At 49.0% G+C, this 24585-nt stretch overlaps 2 protein-coding genes across 5 annotated transcripts in view; one reads left to right on the top strand and one right to left on the bottom strand.

Annotated features, from left to right (window-relative positions):
• Positions 1-8267, bottom strand: part of KIF5A (kinesin family member 5A) — a 29675-nt gene extending 21408 nt beyond the window's left edge. Inside the window, exon 1 of one of the 3 annotated variants that reach the window (XM_077913543.1) lies at positions 7957-8267. In XM_077913543.1, coding sequence (XP_077769669.1) covers positions 7957-8085 — 129 coding nt within the window. In that variant the 5' untranslated portion in view covers positions 8086-8267. The remainder of the gene's footprint in view (positions 1-7956) is intronic. The other 2 variants (XM_077913542.1, XM_077913544.1) reach the window with 2 other exon arrangements.
• A 2600-nt stretch (positions 8268-10867) lies between these two features.
• DCTN2 (dynactin subunit 2) lies at positions 10868-24575 on the top strand. 2 transcript variants are annotated; one of them, XM_077913538.1, is made up of 14 exons: positions 10868-11072; positions 11959-12027; positions 20166-20262; positions 20438-20499; positions 20830-20928; positions 21205-21365; positions 21547-21697; positions 22030-22095; positions 22299-22337; positions 22524-22598; positions 22680-22751; positions 22992-23094; positions 23211-23302; positions 24119-24575. In XM_077913538.1, the coding sequence occupies exons 1-14, from the start codon at positions 11037-11039 to the stop codon at positions 24203-24205; spliced, it is 1209 nt and encodes a 402-aa protein (XP_077769664.1). In that variant the 5' UTR covers positions 10868-11036; the 3' UTR covers positions 24206-24575. The 2 variants fall into 2 exon arrangements, with proteins under 2 accessions (XP_077769664.1, XP_077769663.1); XM_077913537.1 differs by having other exon boundaries at positions 22521-22598.
• The last annotated feature ends 10 nt before the right edge of the window (positions 24576-24585 follow it).

Genomic DNA, 24585 nt, shown 5'->3' with positions numbered 1-24585 from the left:
ATACAAATGTTCAATATTTTCAAATTTAAACAGTAATATTGGGATCCCTGGGTGGCGCAGCGGTTTGGCGCCTGCCTTTGGCCCAGGGCGCAATCCTGAAGACCCGGGATCGAATCCCACGTCAGGCTCCCGGTGCATGGAGCCTGCTTCTCCCTCTGCCTGTGTCTCTGCCTCTCTCTCTCTCTTTGTGACTATCATAATAAATAAAAATTAAAAAAAATAAAAAATAAAAATAAAACAGTAATATTGTTACTCACCTATCAAACTGAAAAACACAAGCTTAATTGTAATACCCAGTGTAGATAAGGCCTTAAGGAGGTATAATTTCCTTGAAATAAGCACCTTTGTCCTTTTCTGGTAGGAACAGTATGTCCATACAACTTTTATGGAGGCAATTCAGAAACACATAATCAAAAGCCGTGATTGCACATATCCATTGACTCAGATGTTCTAAGAATTTATGCCATGAAAATATTTGTAGCAAATATTTAGTTACAAGAATGTTTATTATCAGACTGCTTATAACAACAAGAAATTGAAAACAACTGAAAGGAGTAATATTTAGGAAACTGGTTAACATAAGGAATCGATTAAATAATGGCATGTGTATATTTTTATTCTTTGTTGCTATTTAAAATGATGTCATAATAGAGGCACCTGGGTGGCTCAGTTGGTTAAATGTCTGACTCTTGATTTTGGTACAGGTTTCTCAATCTCAGGGTTGTGAGTTCAATCCCTGCATTAGGCTCCAAGTAGGCATGGAGCCTACTTTAAAAAAAATTAAATGAGATAGAATAAAATGATGCCATAAAAGAACATAAATAGATTCAAAAAATGTGTTAGTAAAAGAACTCATACACAAGAGAGCACATACTGTATTATTCCTTTTGTATAACACTGAAGAAACAACAATACTTAGCTAGTGATAGAAGTCAAAATAGTGGATGCCTGGAGTGATATGACAGGTGTGGGCAAAAGGGAGCTTTCAGGGGCAACAGAAATACTCTAGATTTCAATCTGGGTGGTGCTTATGTGGGTGTCAAAATACGTTATAATATTCATCAAACTGTTTGCATAAGATTTGTGCACTCATTGTATGTTTGTAATAGCAATTTATTAGGATAACCCTAAAAGTCCATCAATAGGGATCTGGTTAAATTATGACATATCCCTACAACAAACTATACAGTTGTTAAAAAGAATGAGGTAAATCTTTATGTGCTGATAAGGAAAAATCTCCTAGACTCATCATTAAGTTGAAAAAAAAAAAAAAAAAAGCAAGGTACATAATAGAACAATATGTATACTATGCTACCATTCTTCTTAAAAAAAAAAAGTACATGTAGGGAAACCTGGCTGACTCAGTAGGAAGAGCATACAACTCTTGATCTTGAGGTTGTGAATTCATACATATTGTTCTGTACTTTGCTTTTTTTTAAACTATACATTATAAGCCCCACATTGCATAGATTAATTAAAACAAAACATGTTAAAAAAATAAATATTTTAAAAAGTACATGCACGTATATATGTAACTGCTTAAAAATGTATAATATGCTTTTATAAGAACCCACAAGAAACTGGTAATAAGGTTGTTAAAGGGGAACTGGGTGGCTAGAAAAGAAAGGTAGGAAGGAGACTTACTTTTCATTGTATACTTTTTTATATCATTGAATTATGTCACATGTGTATGTTAAAGCTTATGCAAAAATTAAACATTTAAAAAATATAAAATTATGTAAAATATTTAACAAATGCGAAATACTCATGTGTTAGTGAAAAAATTAAGTTATAAAACAATATATAGTTTATGATACAGTTTTGTTAAAATTAATATATGTATATATGCAGCAAAAACTCACTGGAAAGAAATAAATTGTTAACAGTGTTTTTCTTGGGGTGGTGGGATTTCAAGTGATTTTTAGTTTCTTGTATGTGTTTCTCTTTGTTTTTAATTTTGTCAACAATTAAAGTATATTAGTGTTGTAATCAGACTATGTTTAATATTATTAAAGAAAAATCTACCTTAATTTTTTTAAAGATTTATTTATTAAAAAAAAAAGATTTATTTATTTATGATAGACATAGAGAGAGAGAGAGAGAGGCAGAGACACAGGAGGAGGGAGAAGCAGGCCCATGCTGGGAGCCCGACGTGGGACTCGATTCCGGGACTCCAGGATTGCGCCCTGGGCCAAAGGCAGACGCTAAACCGCTGAGCCACCCAGGGATCCCCTACCTTAATTTTTTTTAAAGGCTTGAGTGAATTTATGGGTTATTCATAGGGTTTTTGGGAATTTTTCATTCTTTTTATATGAACGGTTCATCATTACACTTCATTACAAAGAACAAATCCTTATTACAGTGTTAGAAGAAAACAGCTTTAAAGTGGCATTAATGCCTGTCCTCCTCAGTGGCAATATCTTTCTTTTTAAACTTAATCTAATGAATCTATTTTTTGTTGAAACTTGATTCTTGAATTGTAATCTAATTCAGTGCTGCTCCCATCCAGTGGCCAAGAAACAGAAACAAACAAAACACGTCTATCTCAAGCCAGTGACTCTCGCCTCTTCTCCACCAATGATATCTATCTATGCTTCTTGAAGCCAGGAATGCAGCCAAAGGGGATTAAATATAACTCTCAAGCCAACTTTGCCCCTCCCTTCTTCCCTTCTGGGAACATGGGCACCAACTCATTCTCTGCCTTTCCCCCTGTTTCTCTCCTCCTCTCTCACAAACATTCCCAGAGAAAGCCGTGGATGCATTAAAATGGAGGGCGCTCTCCAAATGCTGAAGGCAATTACTGCCTGAGGAATCCCTTTTCTGCAGCCTAGGCTGGGAAGAAGAGATCAGAGAGGGTCAAATGGTGGTGTTCTCAGTACTGTAAGGGTAAAAGACATCCAAGAACTAAAAATGGGTTCACTTAGTAAACTCATCAGCAGGGAAAGCCAGACACAGATTGTTATTTCAGGGGTCTGGAAAGGCCTGTTAGCACTTCTCTACTCTTTGCTAGGCCCTTAAATTCCAAAGTTCATTACTTTATCTTAAGATTTTTATTTCTGTCACATTGTAAATTTCTTTTTAAAAATATTTTATTTAGGGCAGCCCAGGTGGCTCAGCGGTTTAGTACCGCCTTCAGCCCAGGGCGTGATCCTGGAGACCTGGGATCGAGTCCCACTTCAGGCTCCCTACGTGGAGCCTGCTTCTCCCTCTGCCTGTGTCTCTGTGTCTCTCTCTCTGTCTCTCACGAATAAATAAATAAAATATTTTAAAAATATATATTTTATTTAAATTCAATTCACCAACTTGAAAGAGTATAACACCCAGTGCTCATCTCATCATGTGCCCTCCTCAGTGCTCCTCACCATTTACTATATTGTAAATTTCTTTTTAATTTGCTATTGATTATACCCAAGATGAATTTGTCAGATCTTTTGAGAAGAATAACTAGACCAGTGGTTTTCTAACTTTTCTGCCTCTAGACTACTCACATGGGAAGCATCACCACTATTTATGTTTCTCGTGACACACAATTACTTTGAGTCGGAATGTAGTGTGTTGTGGCATATTTCTTACCAAAGTCTGGGGGGTTGTGTGTATAACTTGCAAAAACCACTTATTTTTTTAAAGCCATTTCTGAGGCCCCCTCTCAGGCCTCTGCCCTGACCACTCCACAGCTTGGATCACCATATAGACCAAGAGTTTTTTAAAGGCAGGGATTCCCTGTAAATTCCGATATCAAGCACAGTCTTTGGCCCATAGGATGTTCTTCATAAATATCTGCCAAAAACACAGATATTGATGGAGGAAGAGAGCAAGAAAATACTAGAGACTTAGATGTTTGGATGAAATAACCAGTAAGAAGGGGAAATGTTGGGGCACCTGGGTGGCTCAGTTAAGCATCTACCTTTGGCTCAGGTCATGATTCCAGGGTCCTGGGATGGAGCCCCACATCCAGCTCCACAGCAGGGAGCCTGCTTCTCCTTCTCCCTCTACTGCTCCCCTTGCTTGTGCACTCTCTCTCTCTCTCAAATAAAATCTTTTTTTTTTTTTCAAATAAAATCTTTTTAAAAGTGGGGGGGATGTTAAGTACTTCCCAGTGTGTCAAAGGCTAGCTCATGAGGAAACAGCATATATAAAAAAATAATAACACCGAATTCTTATCAGAAGTTTATTACATGCCTGTCATTGCACTAAGCACTTTATATGTATTATCTTGTTTAATGCTCACAGCAATCCTATAAGGCAGGTACAATTATTATTCCATTTTATAGGTGTGGAAACTGAGGTTCAAAGAGGTAAGGTAGCTTACCCACAGACACACAGCTGAGAAATGGTAGCACACGGGTCTTAAACCCAAGCAATCTGAATCTACCCACAGCGCTATAGTGATCCAAGAGCTCAAGTGCCTGAACAATGCATCAGATCCTTATCATGGCTTTTCCTTCCCCTTCCCCACACAACCCCCCTCCCCCGCATTTGGACATTTCTTCAAATGTTTCTGGACAGAACTGAAGCCCTTCATCACTCCCTTTTTCCGACTTCAACCCCATCTTAAGAAGTATGTGATTCTCTCACCCATCCTCCCCCAGGAAGTCCCCTCACCATGTCAACGTTGGAGACTGAAAGACTAGAAGACTGGTTTCATTAGAGACCCTCCACCTTTGAGGAGACCCCTGAGATCCACTCCCCCACCCACAGCAATCTAAGCACTCCTCACAATCTTCTCCAGAGAGCCCCCCTTCAGAGTCCTGCAGCCCAGGGCTCTGCTCTCCCTAAACCACCACCCCCTCCAAGCCTCCTGTTCATTTGTATCTCCCAGCACCTTTCAGCAGTTTTCCATTATATGAGCTGACTGTAGCTAATGGGAGGGCCTAAGATGAGGGGTCCCAGGATGTCCAACCTTTTTAACCCTCAGTAAAGCACTTGGTAGAGGCTGAACTTCTGAACACCAGGCCTGATTTCCATGGTGACACCCCTGGGGATGGTTGCCATGGTAATGCTGGAGAGACACTGGCCACGATGAACATTACCTCCCCTCTCCATTTCCCTTTATGAGACTCCCTCAAAGGGAGACCTGCTCCCCCTCTTCAGGTATCCAAGGAATCCTGGGCCACCCCAAACAATACTGACTCTAATTCAATGATCCTGCCAGGTCCCAATCTAGCTTTTCCAAATGAGGTATTTGATAGTCCTGAATTTTTGTCTGCTTAAGAACCCACTAACCCATTAGGAGACCTGAGGGAGAAAGAATATGGTGAACACTTGAATGAATGAGGGAGAGAGAATGTACGTGTCTTCCGTTACTGTCATCCCTCCCATGCCTGGTAGGGAGGCAGCAGCCCAGACAGCAGACACCAGGACACTCTGCCCACCAAGACCAAGGCAAAAAGACACTTAAACGGGTCCAGTAAAAAAGTCACACTGGATTCTGAGTGACATAAAGAGCAAAACAAGGTACACAGCACACAGACAGTGACCCAGACACCCTTTTAGTATGACTCAGGCCATTAACTTTGGCTAAGCCCCATCCCCCAGATTCCTGGGAGAAGTCAGGAGAGTGGGGGTGGAATAAGGCTGAAAGAGCTGTCTTTCCAGCTTATTCTCCTACCCTTTATGAAGCAGAAAAAGCCCACGAACATTTGAGACTCTGAAGCCCTGAGCTAGCCGCAGTGCTGCAGAGGCAGAGAGGAGAGCCACTGGAGAAAAGAGCAGGGGCTGGGTTTGGAGAGACTATTGTCTCCCTTTTCACTCTTCCCTCACCTTCCTGGAACAGCTTCCTCCATTAATTCCTCAGACGCTGAGCCCCAAAGGGAGCTAGAGGAGGAAAGAGGAGAGGGGCGTACGAGATTTCCTTTCCTCATTGGGACCCTCAAGGGTTGCCTTAAAATTCCTTCTCCTATAGCCTTCCTCCTCCCAAATGAACAATGAATAGGCTCTGAACGCGCGAGCTCCAAGGACACTGTGTGAGACAAAATGGCCCCCCATAAGCATCTACCTCAGCTGGAGAGATTGACAGGAAGGGCTGGGGCAAATGAAGATACACAGTGAGACAAAGGTGCGGCCCTGCAAATATCAGGCAAAACAGGCAAGGAAGGAGCAGCTGTGGAACTAACATAGAATATGAATTGGCAGGGGGCCCTGGGCCTCTCTTCAATCTCTCCCCCTCTCCACCTTCTACGGTTGTCTTTCCTGTTTGGCGAATTGGACAGATCAATACCACCACTCCTTCTCCCAACATCACCCCCATGCCACGGGCCCACCACACCAGGATGGCCCAAGAACCTAAAGGAGTTGGGTCAGACTTACCTGAAAGAACTAAACCAAGGAAGCTAGACTGCAACGTAGAAGCCTTTTGTGGATGTGCTCTCCTGTGACCACCTCCCTCGTGTTTCTCAGCCTCCCTGTCTCAGGGGAACCTCAAGCTCCAACTCTCACAGCTAATGTCTGCTATCCAGACTACTTGGAAAGAAGCCCCCAGAACTGATTGTTTTAGCCTGGCCAGACTGACCAGACTGGAAGGCCTAAGGTCCTTGAGGCAAAGACAGTGGCCCTCTTTATGTGGTGAACACACACATATGTAAGCACACATGCAAGGCAGAAGCACCCATTTGAGTTCAGTGGGTGACAGCTCAGCATGGTGACAGACTGGAGCCCCTGGGGATGGGACACGTAAGCAGGCTCTTCCTAAGGCATGTTTACTCAAAGTCCCATTCTCACTGATTCAGAGGGCCCACGCTCCTCCCCATCTTTCCTTCATTCCCTTCGTAAGCATGCCTTGTGCCAAGCACCGTGGACCAAAGATATATAAACAGTGCTCCTGACCTTGAGGACAGCCGTCCTATGTGCCTCTCCTTTCTCAAATTGGCTACAGTCTCCTGGCCCAGCACCCTGCAAGCCCTACAGGACTCGACCTCAGATCCTTTCACCCCATAGCGTAACAATCCCTACCAACCTGGGAAAGGAGGGGTAAGGAACTTTCTAGGAATTCCTTTTGGGCCATCGCAGATAAAGGTCGAGAAGAGAAATCTGCGGAGGCAGTGCGATATAGAGGAAAAGCCAGGAGCTTTGGAGTTATAGGTTTAGGTTCAGATCCATGAATTAATAGGGTGACCTTGAGAAAGTCATTCAACTTCTTTGGGCCTCAATTTCCTCATCTGTAAAATGGAAATATTAATACCTCCTTCAGAGCGCTGTTTTGGGGGACAAATAATACATGCGGAGTAAGAAAACCACAGTAACTATTAGTTCTCCTGCTTAATAAGATCTCCTCCAAGGGCAGAGCTGGCATGATGAGGTAGACAGCCTGCTACTTTTTACTGGATCATCAAGAGAAAGGATGAATAAGCAAGTACTATTAAGACCTCGGGATTCGGTTATTTTTATTTGTTAGGGGGAACTGGGGTGTCTGAAATCCTCCTCCTACTGTACCTGGAGGAGGAAAAGGCAGACATTTCCTTAGGACCCCAAAGCCCCCTTCCCTGACTGGGTGTGGCATCGAGGTATTCCTTTCTCGGCAAACCCATCAGCCCTGCGCCCTCCGCCCTCCGCCCTCCGCCCCAGTCTAGGCTGCACCTCCTTCAGGGGCTCACGCAGGCCTGGTCCTGGAGCCCGATCTCGTTTGGACCCCCTCCCGCCCAGACCCCGACTGCCCACCTCCCCTGCAGCCCGTCCCCTGGCCTCCCCCTCCCTTCCCGGGAGGTGGGGGTAGAGATCTGAGCCAATAACAAAGGGCAGATGCGCTTCCCTCGGGGAGACGGAGAACAGGAGAAAAACACGGGCCTGGCCCCGCGGCAAGGGGGTGCGCGGCCCGGGGCGTCGGGCCCCCGCGGCGAGGAAGGGGCCCCCGCCCGCTCTGCGGAGACGCGGCCGCGCCGGGCCGGCCACACCCAGCGCCCGCGGCAGGGGCGAGGGGGGCCGGGCGCGGCGGGGCCGTCGCCCTCCCGGGCCGACACTCACCCCGATAACGACGCTGTCGTCCCCCTGGAAGATGGGGATGAACTTGTCTCCCCGCAGGATCTCGGCCTGGTTCAGGGGCCGGAACCGGCAGAGCACCTTGATGCTGCACTCGTTGTTGGTCTCCGCCATGGTGGGGCCGGCGGCGGGCTGGGCGCTTCGGGCGGCAGGGGCGGCGCCGGGGGGCTCAGCGGAGGCCGAGGCGGAGGGCGGGTGCTCGCCGTCCGGGGCCGGGAGGCAGGCGGGGCGCCCGGGCGAGGGCTGGAGAGCGGGGCCGGCGCGCGGGCTGGTCCTGCGGCGCGGGGCGCGGGCGACCTGGGCGTCTGCTGCCGGGCGCTCTGCCTCCCGCCTCCCGCCTCCCGCCTCCCGCCTCTCCGCCCCCCGCCCCCCGCGCGCCTCTCCGCCCCTCGCGCTGCGGCGCCGCGCTGCGGGCCTGGGCGGGGCTTCCTGCGCGGGGCCCCCGCTCGCCGCTCGCCGCGCGCCCCGGGCCCCGCCCTCAGCCCCCCGCGCGCCCCGGGCGCCGCCTTCAGCCCCGCGGCCGGCCCGGCCCTCCCTCGGGGCGCCCCTGGGAGCGGAGGGGGCAGCGGTGGGCCCGGCGCCGGCGTCGGGAAGGGAGTCCACGGCGCTCCCACCCCTTTTATTCCGGGACGCGCCCCGCCCCGTCACCAGCCTCTCCGGATCGGGAGCACGCTTGGCCTTCCCGGTCCCCAGCCCCCTCACGCCGATTCCCAGCCCACTCAGCTGCCTGCACCCCCGTGGGGGCGGGCGGCCAGCTCCTAGTTTTCAGACAGGAGTGTCGGGGCAGAGGCTCTCCCCCTCCCCTGCTCCGTCCGCAGGTGCGCTCTGTTCCCAGAACACGCGGCAGGTCCCCCCTGTGAAGGAAGACACCCCCCCCCCCGACTGTGGGCTACCAGAGTTCAGAAACACCTGAAATTCTCGTTCCTGCCTCAGAGGTTGGGGCTGGGCTGCAGGTGGGCAGGAGAAGCTTTTGCAGGAGAAAGGAGGTAGCGAACAGTGAAGGAGGGGGAATGGTGCGGATGCGGAAGGCTGCGGGCTCCCTGAGACAGAACCCACAGGGCAGACATCTGCATTCAGGTTTCAGACAGGTTTCCACGCCTATGTGAGTGTGTTTCCTGTGCAGGTTACCACTGGACAGGGTCCCAACACCCCGGCCCCTTTCTCAGGGCTTGCTTTGTTTCTCCCCCTTACCTAGTTAAAAAAAAAAAAAAAAAAAAAAGCCAAGCCTTAGAGAGTCTTTGTCCTTCTTCCCCTCCCCTCGGGTCAGACTCCTGCTGCAACCCCTGGGCAGAACCACCTAGAAGCTGGCCAAATTGATTTTTGCTCCACGTCACAGGCCTCTGCTGGCCAACAGAGAGTTGGACTGCAAGAGTTGAGGCTCCAGGCCAAGGGAAGGAGTGTGGTGATGGGAGAAGGGAGGAGGGGATGGAGGTTCTCCCTAGCAACTGTCTAAGGTCACTTGGACACTGTGAGGCAAGAGTGAGAGGATGGTGACCTGGTCAGACAAGAGCTAACCGCTCAGAACTCAGCTGAGGGCTTCCCCACATCAGGCCTATACCTCTCACCCACCTTGAGTCTTATGGAAATTGAAGGAAATGGGTCCAGCGCAAGAAACTGGATGACAAGCCAGGAGGACTACGTAGAAACAGAGGTAGAGGTCTGGGGAGCAGCCAGGAGAGTATGCATAGAATGACAATGAGTTCCAAACTCAGGAACACAAGCAGCTCTCCAGTCACTTGGTCGGGCACTATTTCTAAGTGTTGCAGCATCCTGCAAGCTCAGGAAACATTCTGGAAAACATCCCAAACTCAGGCCCCCAGGGACTCCAGGGTGGTAGCCTTAATGGACTTTCAAAAAACAAAACAAAACAAAACAAAAAATGCTTATCTAGAAAAAAAGGGGGGAAAAAAAACTTGTCTAGGGAGGGTCGGGGACAAAAACTTTACTGGGTACGCCCCCCCCCCAAGAAAACCCACCCACACACAATGCAGTAGGTTTTTCACAAACTAGACTTACAAAGTGTCAAAGGACTTTCTTGAGAGTATGTTCTTCCTACTTTTCTAGTAAGAAATGATGGTTAAACAATAGCCTTTCTTTTTCTAATGCAGTTAGTTGGCAAAATTAAAAGGTAGCAATGCTATGTCCATCCTCAAAAAGGTTTGCTGTTGTTTTAATTTTATCGAACTGTGAAATTCAGAAGTTTGAAAACTATTAGTGAAGTGCATAAGAGCACAGGGGGTGTTCAGACAGACATACAGCCACCACTTGACTATTTTCTGAGCTTGAAATAAGACTGCCAGGTTTGAAAAACTAAAACAGAATGCCCCGTTAAATTTGAATTTCAGATGAAAAAAAACTAATAGTGTATGTGTGTTAGTTTGTCCCAAATATGGTATGAGGCATACTTACACTAAAGAAAACTAGTAGTTGTTTATTTGAAATTCAAATTTAATTAGGTGCCCTGTATTTTATCTGATAGCTCCAACTCGAGAAGATTACTTATCCTTTAAATTCCTAACATGACTAAGCTTTTACTAAATTTTACTTGCTATTACTGTTTTTGAAGCCCCGTCTGTGCCACGGCATAACAGGATGCGTTATTTTTATCGAGTCATTTAATCTTTGGAAACCCAAATGTATTCAACTGAAAAACAGGAATTATAAAATGTGTTTCAGAGACTTGATGTAAAAAGAAAAGAAAAGAAGTTGTGTGAAATAACTCCCCAAGGTGCGTTATTGCCGTTCTCCGTCCAAGCGGGGAATGGGCCAAGACTACAAATCCCACAATCCTAGGCGGCGTCCCCCGCCATTACCTCACTCCCTGGCCGCGTTCTCGCCAATCCCGGCCTCTCTAGGGGTGTGGTAGCGGGCTGTTCTCGCGACTTTTGCCTTCCCCGTCTCTCTCCTGTGCGACTCCTGTCGCGAGACTTCCTGCTCCTCCGCCTCCTCCGCCGCTCCCTTTGCCGCCGCCTTAGCCCGGGACTCGGACCCAGCCTCTCCCCTACCCGAACACCGGCCCCGGCTCCACCGAGGCCCCGGTCCCCCAACCCCGCCTCGCCGCCGCCATGGCGGACCCCAAATACGCCGACCTTCCCGGCATTGTGAGTACAGGGCCAGCCCCGGCTCCCCAGGGCCGCACCCCGACCTCCGAGGACCCCCGTCAGGCGCTGCCCCGTGACCCCCCGGCCTGCAGCCCGGCCTGGCCCCGGGCCGCCGCCGGCTCCCCGACGGCCCCCAGCACTGTCCGGACTCTTCCCTCCCGACCTGGCCGGTCGCGGAGTGGCTTACCAGGCCCCTTTCCCGGCCCTCGCCGATTTCTCCGCCCAGAAACCGTCTCGGGGCGCTTACCACTTGCGCCCGAGTGTTCCTGCCGTGCGTGTCAGCACCGCCCGTGTCTCCCCAGATCTCCCCCACCCCCACCCGAACACACGTACCAGGCCACTTGGTGTGGCCTCCACGCTGCCGAAGAGGAGGTGACCGCGGCAGCAGCCTTCTTGTGCCCGATAGAGAACTCTGCCCCCATCACCCCCCGCCCCGCCCGCACCTGCCGGCCTGTTACCCTCCTTTTGGGCTGCCCTGCCTGCATTCTCAAGGGTGGGGGTTGGGCCACAGGACCTTGAGGGCTAAGGTCCTGAGTCACTCTCCACCTGTGTGCCAGGGTAGTGGGATACGGGCCTAAGGCAAAGACAGCCCTCTTCTACCTCGGACGTAATAGTTGCCAAGGGTCCGCCCCCAGTCAGATTCAGGGTAACATCTTTGTCATCACTGACACTCACCACTTATCATGAGGTCCCAGTTGTGCCTCCTGTCATCCCCAGCCTTTAAGACATGGGAACTGGCATAGGGTTCACTGGGCAGGGGGAAGACAAGGGACCGAATCCTGGCCGCACAGCCTGCCTTCTCTGTTAGCCTGCTCAGATGGAGTGGGTCAGGGGTATTGGTGGATGCGGGGTAGTGAGGTAGGGTGGTCACTGCTTCTGTCTGCAGGCCAGGAACGAGCCAGATGTTTATGAAACCAGCGACCTACCTGAAGATGATCAAGCAGAGTTTGATGCGGTAAGGCTATGTGCTGCTTCAGGACTCTTACGGACCCTGACCTCTGTCCCCCAGGCAGACCCTTTTCCCTTTCCTGGCGAGCCACAGCAATAAGCGGGTATGCCAACCCAGCCTGGGATGTATGTAGGTTGCAGGCTTACAGCCACCAGTGAACAATGCCAGGAAGGAGGGAATTACAATTAACAAGACCTGATTCTTGGGTCTTTTTAAATAAAGTCGAAATATCTCAAAACAGTTTAGTTGGGGCTAGTGATTTAGGCAGGCCCCCGGGTCCTAGGCTACGGTAATGAATCGTGAAGCCTGAACACTTGGAAGCTACTTGAGGTTAGGAACTAGACCTTTGATTTCATAAACTGTTTCACTCGAGACATGTTCATTAGTATCCTACCAGGAGCTAGATTTTGAAGTAAAGAGGAATGCTTTTTTACATGAATAGCCAATATCTGTCAAGCCAAGAGTGAGAAAGTGATGTGGAGATTTTAGAAAGATGAGGGATCTAGTCAGAGTAAAACAAATGTGAGGGAAAACATAAATATTTCCTAGGAGCAAAGGAGATTCCTTAGCACTTTCAGATACAAGAAGAACTCTAAGGAAGAAATTCACTGGGAACTCATTTTAAACCATGAGGGGAGCCGCTTTAGCACTGTTTATTGAATATGTTCGTTCTGTGTTGGTTTTTGTGCAATGCAGAGGAGGAAATGTCCCTGCCTTCCAGGATGCCCCAGGCTCATGGGGGAGTTAGGATACATGCAGGATATGTGGAATAAACAAAATGGAGTGAATGGAAATCAGTATAGTAAACATTTGTTTATAAGTGCCAAGGGGAACAAAGTTCCATTAGCATTTTTTTTTACAAGATGTGTTTTAGGCTTCTATTCCAAAGAGAGCTGGGCTAAGGTCACATTGATGAAGCAGGCTCCGTCTGTGTGTCTGTAAGTCCTGTGGCTATGTCTGTGGGGCTGGTTAGTCCTGAAGAATGCTGGCTGCTGGCTCATAATGTATGGCTTGGCGTACTCACTTATTCCTTATTTGATTTTCCCCATGTGGAAGTGCTTCCTACTTTGTGGGAACACCTTCCCTGTCTCCTCAGTGATGTGTTCCTTGTGGCTTCTGTACTTGCTGGCATGTCAATCTGTCCCCCAAGCTTGAGTATCTGGAGATAATGCAGATGTTGTCATTGCTCAAGGACCTGGGTGTACACCTATCACTCCAAGATGTATGTTACTAGGAAGCTGCCTTAACTTCACAGAACAAGAGTATATAAGCTCAGTCCTCTGACCCATTTCAGAGACTGTTCAACTCTGGCCTAGGCTTCTGCCTATAAAGTATCAAGCCTTCATGGTGAGATAATAAATGTAAGTTTTTCCATTTGTCACTGGCTGTGATACAAACGGGCAGCATGACAACAATCCCCATTCCAAAACAAAAAATACATTGTAGTTTTCCTTTTGAAAATATAGGGATATTTCTTAATAAGAAGATGACAGGCATGGAAGCACCTGAATGTGCAACCCTGATTGGCTGTTTCTCCCCACTGAGCCTGAGCAGCCTATTTCAGTAGTACCTAGTGGGGTAACTGATAGGCAGGGGTACCGGAAGTGTTCATTTCTTATGCAGCATATTACCCAGGATGACGGCATAGGAGTGCATAGGAGCTGGGCGGTAAATACAAGAAGGGTCGAGTTGCCTCCATCACCTAAGGCTCAGCTAAATGACTCTTTTTCTCTAGGCAGGAGTGAGTAAGGTGAGGGGACCTTCAGCATCTTCAGGAAGGGGTGGGGTGCTGAGATGTTTACTGATGTCAGCTAATGTCTCTGGCCTCTGGATGTCCCTGTGGGCCTTAAAAGGGCAGCCTTCGGGAAGTCAGCTGAGTAATGGTTCTGTTACTGCTCTTAATATTGATGTAAATGTTTAGCTTGAAGGGAAGTGGGTTGTACTTAGTCCAGAAACCTCATGCCTGTAAGGCCTGGATTCTCACTAGCAGCCAGTCTCTCGCCTGACTTCCCCAGACCTAGCACAGATGACAATGTACATCATCAGTATTGTGGCTGAACCGTGAGGTTTTCAGTCACCTTCTGACTGGCAACAGAATGTTCTGCCTTAGTTTCCAGCTTATTTTTAACTTTATTAGTTTTTAAAATAGATAATATATGCACATAGAGCAAAAGTCTCTTCCTACCCCTGCCTGCCACCACTCAGCTCCCTTCCTTGGAGAGAACCAATAGGACTAGCTTCTTCTGGTCTCCAGAGTTTTATTTAAAAGAATAATCAAAGAGTGTTGACCCTCACTGTCTTTTAACCTTCCTCTGATTGCTCCACTGTGGAAAAAATTGAGCTGCTGAAGGAAATAATGTCCTCTAATATCCCTTAAAGATTATAATTGGTAGTTTAAACATAAAAGTATTGCAATTCCCATAGTGGAGAGGATGGGGGAGGAAAATAATATAAAAGGTTTTAGTTTTGTTAAAGATCCTGATTTTCCTACTATTCCTTGAAAATAATTTTAGCAGGAAGTAAAGTGTTCTAAAATGAACGGGCCAGACAACTGCATAGGCTGACCCTTTCTTCTTCAATGTAGGAGAATCTCCCCTCTGCATTTCAGACACTCCTAGGTTGATTTGGGTGATGGGCTTGTTTGGGGACTTCTCTCAAAATGTCTCCAGGAAAGCTAATACCCAACGGGGATTTCCTCCCTCCTGGGCCCACAGTCTACTTTGGGTCTATGAGGCATTCTGCTCCTGGCTTTGAACTGCTGGAGCAAGGAGAGTAAATTTAGAAAAACAACAACAACAATAACAAAACTCACTAGAAACAGAATATAGTTAGTTTCTCCCTTTATGCCTTATCCATCTCAAATGCCATGTGAAAGGGGGAAAATGACCTAGCCACAGTGACCTATTTTGATGGGGCCCTGGCAGAGGCTGTTCTCCAAAGGGTAGGTACTGCTGGACACTCCACCAGCCTGAGAACATACCGTTTCTCCTCTTTATAGTTTGAGGTATCATAGAGTTTGCTTGATTGTGTTCATTGACTGTTGGCGCTCTTGAACTTACCTGAGTTTTTCCTAATGCTTCCCCCATCCTCCCTCCTCACCACCTTGCCTGGACACTAGTTTGCACAAGTAAGACCATTCGATGCTTCTTCTCTGCATGTTTTTTTTTTCATCTGCCATCTCGCATGCAATGCTCTGCCACTGTACTATTGTTGTAGCTAATCATTTTTAAATTCTATCGAGTCCCTAGCTGGGTCCCTAAGGGGCCTGCTGGCCTTGTGTTTAAAAATCATTGATCAAGGTTTAGAAGTACAGCTATGATCCACGAATCATTGTCTTTCCCTTATGAGGTCTGCAGAATAAAACTGTCCAATGGAGGATGGAACAGAAACACGGAGGCTAGGAATGCTAGGCCTAAATGAGGCATTTAGGGGCTGGGGTTCGAAGGGGTTGGCTTTCTCCTCCTCAGACTGAAATAGAGTTAAGAAATAACTCTTAGCCATTCTAGACAAGGATGGAGAATAAGGGGGACAGTCACAGTCCTAACTTCTTAGCTGTATGTAGATTATCCCTGGGGAAAACTCATTTTAACGTTCCCTGTGCTAAGCCTTTAGATAAAGGTAAATGGGATGGGGAAGGAGAGTCATATGTAATTTTAAGGTAATAACTTGTGTTATTTGTGCTTTCATGAGTCTCTCTGTTTCTGTACTCCTCCTTTAGAAATGAATGGATGGTCAGCATTATGTTGGTCCATCCTGGACAGTTTTATTCTACAGCACTCTCCCAACTTCCTTGTCATCATGGTTCTGAAGTCCCTTTGGCTGCAGTGTTGGCATAGAGCCTGAACAGGCTCAGAGAGCAGCGGTGGCCTCTTTCCCTGTCTGATCTAGAACCTCAGGTCTTGCCCTCTGAGGCACAGCCGTTTAGCCAAACAGCCCAGGGGCATCAGGGGGTCCATTAGTGAGAGGTACTGGGAGTTGTGTACCAGGTAAGCTTGGTACCTGAGATCAGGGCGTTTAGAATTTTCTAATCAAGGTGATTGGATATACGGATTCCGTGGTGACTGTTAATACTCTAGGTTATAGGAATTATGCCTAAAAGCTCATCATCCCACAGTGCACCCATAGGACAGACCTGGAGGTGGTATATACACCTATTTACAAATTAATATACCATTTTTCCTTTTCTTTGATTTTCTGTCCTCCCCCATCCTGCTTGTTCCTTATGATTTGAACTGGAGCTTACAGCTCATTGTTCTTTCTCCTTGAGTTTCTCCCAAGCTGGTTTTAGCTTGGGTGGGGGGCAAGTATAAGAAAGGTAGTGTGTGAGTGCCTCCCCTTGTGTGTTTGCATGTGTGCACCTGTGAGCGCTTATACTCACTCTGCAGAGACATCCCAGTGTAGACTATAGGGCCTGGATCTGCCTTGACCCTGCATTGAAACAGGAGTCTTGGCTTAGCTGGACCCTGGCATCAGATGGGGGACGGAGAGGTTGAGGTTCAGGTGTATCTAGCTGAAATCTCTGGGGCAGGAAGCACTTGTCTTTGTCCCACCGTGCATTTTCATATATACATAACCATTTTCAACCCTCCACGATTTTTATGTGCCCCTCAGTAGAGCTCCTGGAGAGGCGGGCATACAGCTAGATTCCCCCTTCTGGCAGTTTTTTACTGATCTTGCCTAGAAGCGAGAGCCTTACTCTGTGGCTGTACTAAAAGAAGGCCTCTTTGAAATACTCTCACCTTTTCCCCTTGTCCACCCTCTAACCTCTGTGAATCTTGTGAACAGAGGGTGGAAGAAACATTTTCTGCACCTGGGCTGGTAGCTCTGAATCTTGGTACCCTCTGTGCTAGCACATTGTGGCAGAGTTGCTCTGGTTTCCTCGGTGCCGCAGAGGGAGTTACCAAGTAGTCGAGATGGGTACAAACACACTGGACTATCCAAGGGCCTGAGACTTGCCCTGCCTCTCCTCTGGCTGTAGAGAGTGAGAATGGGTACCTGGAATTTCCTGAAACTCACCGTCTCCTGACGTATTCTGTTCTGCTTAACCTGAAGTCCTGTCGGACCACCCATGCAGTCACCTCATCGTGACCCATTCAACCATCCAAATGTCTGATTCTTCGAGACTAGAGGAGAGACAGCGAGATGTGAACCATGAAGCCCCCTGGAGAATTACGGGCCCTCAGTCAGCTCCATGTCCTTAGAGTCCCCACAGCCTCTGCTTCACTTTCTGCCTTGCCTCTTCCCAACTTTCCTGTTCCATGCCACTAGCTGCAGCATCTCGCCAGTTCTCAGATGGTCTTACATTGCTTCTCACGGCAGAGCTTCATGACATTCTCACCACCAGAGAGGAAAGGGTCCCAAGCTCTTCTTTCTCTCGGGGTGTGTAGTGACTCTAGCTGAAATTTCTTGGCCCCCAAATTTTGCTAGGCTCCCATGGCCCCTATGGTGCAGTGTGTTTGAAGCTATCATATAGTGCATGTGACAATTTGCTAATAACAATTTTGTCTTTTTTTTCCCCTCCCTCGCCCCCATTTCCCCTCTCCCTTTCCTTTTAACTCTTTTGATTTTCTCACCTCTGGGGAAAACCACAAGGAGCTGGTAAGAAGCCTGACCTTTCATCTGCTTTTTAATGGGGTGTGCTGTGATGGGCAGTTGTTTCTCTGTCCTTTTGTCTCCACTAAATCTTTAATCCCTCTATCCAGCCCCACCCCCAGCTGACAGCCTTCTCCCATCCTATGAATCACTGTAATGACACTGCCCCCAGGCCATGCTCCCAGATCTCTGAGGCACTGGCAGAGTGGGTGCCATTGGAGGACTGAGTCCCTGGGGCCACATCCATGGAGAGGCTCTAAGGGGGGGATGCTGGCGTCGGGCAGCTCTCCTGACCCAGGATGTTGTCCTCGGTGGGAATAATGCGATGAAAGCACTGTTCATCCCCGTCACTGTCCAGGACCACTGCAGCCCACGTTCTGTGCATTGTCCCTTTTCTACTCAACCGACCCCTTCCCTATTTAGAAAAGTATGTAGGAAAGTAGGTTCTCATCAGCATAGTGCCCGGCTCATAATGAGGGCTTAACAGATGGCAGCCATGATTAATTTCCTTCCTTGGTCTGTAGACTACACTTCCCATTTGTTTTTTTAAGGGGATTTTTTAAAAATGGATTTCTGCTTCATTGGCCTTGACTGGGGCAATCACGGGGAGGAGTGGCATACTCTTGATTGTGAACTTAAGAGAAGGTGGTGGTCATCTCTCTTGATCGGGAGTCCTTCTCAGACAAACACTTTGTAGAGGCCAGAGACCACCTAGTTATTTGGCCTATGGGTGCTCTAGCCATCCATTTCGGGGAAGGTTAAAGAGATGATAATTTGGAGCTCAGTTGTCTCTTTGCCCTTGCATATGGGATATTGAGCCCTTTTGTCTTCCCTTAATCTTTAGCTCTTGCCTCTCTGCTCAGCACTTCCCTGAAGGAGAGGTAAAGACCAAAATTGATGTTTTCTCCTTATTTCCTCCCTTCCCTTATTTTTTTTAAGATTTTATTTATTTATTCATGAGAGACACGGAGAGAGGCAAAGACATAGGCAGAGGGAGAAGCAGGCTCCCTGCAGGGAACCCGATGCGGGACTCGATCCCAGGACCCTGGGATCACGACCTGAGCTGAAGGTAGACACTAAACCGCTGAGCCACCCAGCTGCCGCTCACACTGATTCTTTGTCTAATAGCAGACCAGAAATGAAGGATGGAGCTTCTGTCTGCTGCTCTTCATGGTGTCTCCACTGTCGTCCTTCACCTCCACCCCGGATACCCACACACAAGCCGAGACCGTCGGGTCCTGGCTGCACATTAGAATCAGCTGGGTAGCTTTTCAGCTGGCCTACCTACTATCTTGGCCCTACCACAGAACAATAATGAAATCAGAATCTACAGATGAGAGCCCAGTCCTTTTTCCCCCCCCTTCCATCCCCTTTTCCCCCTCTTTTTTTTTACTTTAAATTTTATTTTTACACATTTCATAAGTGACATTGTGCAAGCAGGGTTGAGAACTGTTGTTCTAGTTGAAGGAAAGAAGACTCACTTTGCCTGCCTCCTGTAGAAGGTGGAGCGGTCATCCCCAAAAGAAAAGGACTCCTGGGTCTCCTTCCGCCTCCTTCAGTAATGTAGTGAGAGCTGTTGGACTGCTGATGAGGAAAGGAGATATGTAGTCCAAAGTGCCCAGTCTTGGTGTAGTTACTGGAATCTGAATAGCCAGTCAGTATCTAGTAAGGAGGGAACCTCTTTGCTTCCATTTCTCGAGTAAACTATCTTTATCACTTTCTTTCCCATGCTCCCTGCTAATGGAATAGCATCAATGCTTGAGACACCGCAGAGGGCTCGGGGAGAAGAGGCAGGTGCTACAGCATCTCTTCGAGAAGCTGCCAGGCTACTTCCATGTCAGGACTTGGGCGTGGCCCTCACCCATGGGTCTCCTTGGGAAGCATGTAGTGCTTATGCCTATTGCTTCTGAGATGTCCCTTAAAAAAATAACATAGTACTCTCTTGCCTCTTTTCTCTATACCCTGAACTCCCCAGCCTCATGGCATCCTGGACATAGGACTGCTGGTCAGGCCCTGTCTCAGACTTCCTTTTGTATCTCAGAGCCGGTGTCTTCCCTACAGCAGCATACTCACCCTCAGAGTTAGCAGTTGGACTGTCAGCCACCCTTCCTCTTTCCCCTCAGCAAGGATGGGAGGCCAGCTTCAAGTGTCCTTCCTCAGCAGCAAGGAACTTTACTTTTGGGAGGGGGAGGTTAAAAGAGGTCAGGTTGGTTTCTTGCCCTGAATGCATGGTGTGTGCCAGATAACTGGGAGGGCCTCACTGGGTGGAGTGTGGGGAGGGGGAGGCTTATGTACAGAGTGGGCGGGGAGGTTATACTACCACTGTTCCTTGAATCAGGGTGTTAATATTTATACAACTGAGACTCCAAATCTACCAGGAAGCTTCCGTTTCCTAGGTTGAGCCTGGGTCAGCAGCTTGGAATGGAGCTGCCCTTCTCTCCCCTTGGGAACGTAGGACCCAGTGTCCTCTAGTGGTTTGGGGATTTTGTGGGGTCAGGGAAGTATAGGGTGAGAATGAATCTGCCCCTGGGCTGAACTACTTATTCCTGCAGGAGGAGCTGACGAGCACAAGTGTGGAGCACATCATTGTCAATCCCAATGCTGCCTATGACAAGTTCAAAGACAAGAGAGTGGGGACAAAGGGACTTGGTGAGACTGGGCTGGAAACTGGCTGGGGGGAGGCCTATCCCCAGGGCATAGTGACTTTTTCTTTGGGGAAAGGGTCCTTCATGGAGATCTTTCGTGGTAGCCCTAATAGTCACCTGAGACCATGACTGCCCTGGGCCTAGATCAGGCCCTCAATTCCATCTTCTTTTCTTCGCAGATTTCTCAGATCGTATTGGAAAAACCAAGAGAACAGGATATGAATCTGGAGAATATGAGATGGTTTGTTGTGTGTGTGTGTGTGTGTGTTGGGAATGGTGCAGTGATCCTAGTTAGGAGGGGCATCAGGGGAACAGTCAGGCTTATGAGTTTCTCTCTTGATGGGGGTCCTGAGAAGCCCCGCAGGATACAATTGAGGATGCTTAGTCCCCCTCCTGTTTGCCCTGGAGAGTCTCCCGGCCTCCACCTACCTCCGGTTTTTCTATACCAGGGTGTTACGGGTTCTGAGTTGCATAGGATACCCTTACAACTTAGGCTCAGGGTTTGGATAAATTCTTGAGGAGGCTCCCTGTACGAAGAGGTGGAACTTCACTGTGTGTGCTTGCTCTCTAGCTTGGAGAGGGTCTAGGAGTGAAGGAGACACCCCAGCAAAAGTACCAGCGACTACTGCATGAGGTCCAAGAGCTGACAACTGAAGTTGAGAAAATCAAGGTAACTATAAAATCCCTTCTCCCCATTCTGCTCTGACTTACATAGTGGAGGAGGACCTCACAGCAGGAGGACAAAGATTCCCAAAGCTTCTGGGTAAGGGAGCAGAGGTTCCTAGGTTTGGGATACATAAATCTACACTCGGTGCCATAGGTGGGTAAGAACCATCCAGTAACTTCCAGCCAGAGCCCTTCTTAAAGGTCTTGATCTTTTTTTTTTTTTTTTTTTGGTCTTGATTCATCCTTGCCACCCTTCATTGTCTACCTCTTTTCACACCAGACATCGGTGAAGGAGTCAGCCACTGAAGAGAAGCTGACCCCAGTGGTTTTGGCTAAGCAGCTGGCAGCCTTGAAGCAGCAGCTGGTTGCTTCCCACCTGGAGAAGCTGCTGGGACCAGATGCAGCTATCAACCTTACTGACCCTGATGGAGCTCTGGCTAAGTGGGTGCCCTACTTTGTTGGGAAATCATTGGTGACTGGGGCATAGGGAGACTCAGCCAGGTACTGGTTAAGGGGAGAGGTAGCCTAGCTGTTCCTCAATCTGAACGTGTGGCAGAAAGGAGAGTGGCTGGGCTGGCCCACATCCTTCAAGTGGGCCTTATTACTTGGTCTCCTGGCCCAGGCGCCTGCTGCTGCAGCTGGAAGCAACAAAAAACAGCAAAGGAACTGGTTCAGGGGGAAAGACCACCGGTGGGACTCCCGTAGATAGTAACCTTGTTACTTACGAACTACATTCTCGGCCTGAACAGGACAAGTTCTCTCAAGCTGCCAAAGTAAGTACGTGTCTAGGTTGGTTGGGGGGCTAGGGTGACGTGGCCCTGAAGACTTTCCTACCTCCCTCCAAGGGATCTGATCTGGGGAGAGGGTGCTGGAAATGCTTCTCATTCCTCTTGATGTCCATCTTCCAGGCTTCCCTCAGCCATCTACTTCCAGTTAAGACTTTAAGATTGTGACTAGGGATGAGTTCCAGAGAAAGCAGCCCCTTGGTAGAGTTGGAGAGGAGGGAAGGGAAGGGCAAGCAGACCAGCAGAGAAGAGCAGACTCTCAGTGCCCACTGCAGCGACAGGGAAGCAGATGGCGAATCTCACTTCCTTCCTCGCCCTAGGTTGCAGAACTTGAGAAGCGCCTGACAGAGCTGGAAGCCACTGTACGCTGTGATCAGGATGCTCAGGTCAGGCACTCTCCTCTACTTAGTCTGACCCTGCTCCCTTATCCCTAACATCCGTAGATTCCACAGAACCCTGGGAAGAGTGGGAAGGGCTTCAGGTATCAGCAGCCCGTGGGTCGCCAGCTAGAACCAGAAAGGATGGGAGGAAAGCGTAATTGCATGGAGGTAGAAGAACCACTGATTTCTTTCCTCCTCTCCCCCACCAGAATCCCCTTTCAGCAGGTCTACAGGGAGCCTGTCTTATGGTGAGTATAAGAGGAACCCGAGCGTTGGGTTGCAGGAGGGATACAGGGCTTGGGTTTGCGTGGAGAACTGGTTTTGGGTCCGTAGCTGCATGTTAGTTACCTCCTGGACTACTAGCGGGGCCTCTTCCTAGTGAAAAGCGAGCCTTTCCCCTTGGTGAAGCTTGTCTCCACCCCTTCCCCCAGGAGACTGTAGAACTGTTGCAAGCAAAGGTGAACGCCCTGGACCTCGCAGTTCTGGACCAAGTGGAGGCTCGGCTACAGGTATCGAATGGAGGGCAGACTGGATTACAGGTAGCTTTAAAGCCCTGGGTGCCCCGTCAGCCTTAAAATCTGTGTTTTCAGAGTGTCCTGGGCAAGGTGAACGAGATTGCCAAGCATAAAGCTTCTGTAGAGGATGCAGATACACAAAGCAAGGTCAGGAGGAGCCCTTTCCCCAATTTTCACACCCTCTCCCCCATCTTCACGCCCTCTCCCACTCCCTGAGTCATTCTGGACGTCCTGCTGGAGCAGGAGAGCTTTGGCCCCAGTGCCGTCTTCATGAGCTCTCAGCAGCTGACACAGGACAGTGCTTCACATGTGCCCCCCCCCCCCGCCCCCGCGGTCAGTGTGCACGTTGCTCGGCCGTCCCATCGGGCCCCGTCTGTGTCCCCCCAGGTGCACCAGCTCTATGAAACCATACAGCGCTGGAGCCCCATCGCCTCCACCCTGCCTGAGCTGGTGCAGAGACTTGTCACCATCAAGCAGCTGCATGAGCAAGGTGGGAGGCCAGCTGTCAGGGGAACCAAGAGGAACTGGAAAGTGGGCAGCTTTTGCTTCCTTCTGTCTTGGCTTGTATTCTAACCTCACCCATGCGGTTCTTGCCTCCTTTTGTAGCCATGCAGTTCGGTCAGCTCCTGACACACTTGGATACCACACAGCAGATGATTGCTAGCTCCCTCAAGGACAACACCGCCCTCCTGACCCAGGTGCGTGGCCCTCTATTGGTCTGCTGCCTCCCTTCTCAGTTCCCAGGTTTGTTTCGGTGGCAGGGGCCTATTCCGAGTCTCCACTGTTCCAGCGGTCGTGCGATTTCTGACAACTTACTTCATCAGTGAACCTCTATCTTAGTACTGGGGAGCTACACCTGCCCCCGGGCTCGTATGGATTAGGTGAAATTCTGTGGGTGAATTTTTAGTTGAGTGAACTTGTTTTTCCTGACCGCCTCCTCGTCCCTGTGGAGTTTCAGCTTAGCTTTCCCCTCCTGGGTCCTTATCCAGACGTGCTTATGTCCAGAGCACAGCACGCTGGGAGGAATACAGACTGAATAGCGGGCCCCGGCCTTGTCGTGCCACTGCTCCTGACACATGCTTAACAGTGCCAGCCCCTGGCCCTCAGTTTCTCTTGGAGGCACGGTTTTCAGTGCTGGGGGCAGAGTTACAGTTCAAAGCCCGATACCACAGGACCATCAAGAATGAAAAAATATAGAGAGTATGTTGTACCGCCACAGCAGTCTTCTAAACTTCTGAGCCAGTAAAGCTCATATTTCAAGAAAATCTTACCTGCTTCTCGTTATGTGTCCTGGATCAGAGAATGGTTCTGGGTGAGCACGGCCTGCTGGCCAGACCCTAAGTTCCACCCGCCGCACCCGAGGGTAGCCTGAGAGCTGCTGCCATCGCCCACCCGCTCTGGGGCCCGCAAACAATGCCTCCGTTCCTTGTCTTCTCTAGGAGCATTTTTTCAGGTCCTCGCCCAAGTCAGTACCTGGGCCTGACCAGGAGTAACCCATCTCTGTCACCTTCTAGGTGCAGACAACCATGCGTGAGAACCTGTCCACAATTGAGGGGAATTTTGCCAACATTGATGAGCGGATGAAGCAGCTGGGAAAGTGAGCACCTTTAGGAGATGGAGAACAGGGGTAATCCCTGCCCCTTTGAACTCTGTTAACAGCTTACATAGGGCTCCCCCTTCATTATAACTCTCGCACCCCCATCCCATTTGACACTGGGGTCAAGGGGTTCTTCTTGCATGTGGGGTTTACACCCCTCCTCCGACGAATACAGAGTGGTAGCTGGGGGACTTTAGATGGTGGTCTCCCCTCAGGCCCTGGGGACGTGGGCCCAGCCACAGGGCAGCTCCTGTCCAGTACTGCTTTGCCTGGGGTGGGGAAGGACTGGGTCCTGTCCTCCAGCACAGCTCCTGTGGCTGGATGTACTACTGTACAACTGTTTCTGACCATTAAATGCTGTTGTACTCTGTGTGGCCCCTGCTG

The sequence above is a fragment of the Canis aureus genome, chromosome 11 (genome assembly GCF_053574225.1).
Source record: "Canis aureus isolate CA01 chromosome 11, VMU_Caureus_v.1.0, whole genome shotgun sequence".
Classification (NCBI taxonomy): Eukaryota; Metazoa; Chordata; class Mammalia; order Carnivora; family Canidae; genus Canis; species Canis aureus.
The sequence above is the reverse complement of the archived record's forward strand: the minus strand, read 5'-3'. Positions and strand labels throughout refer to the sequence as shown.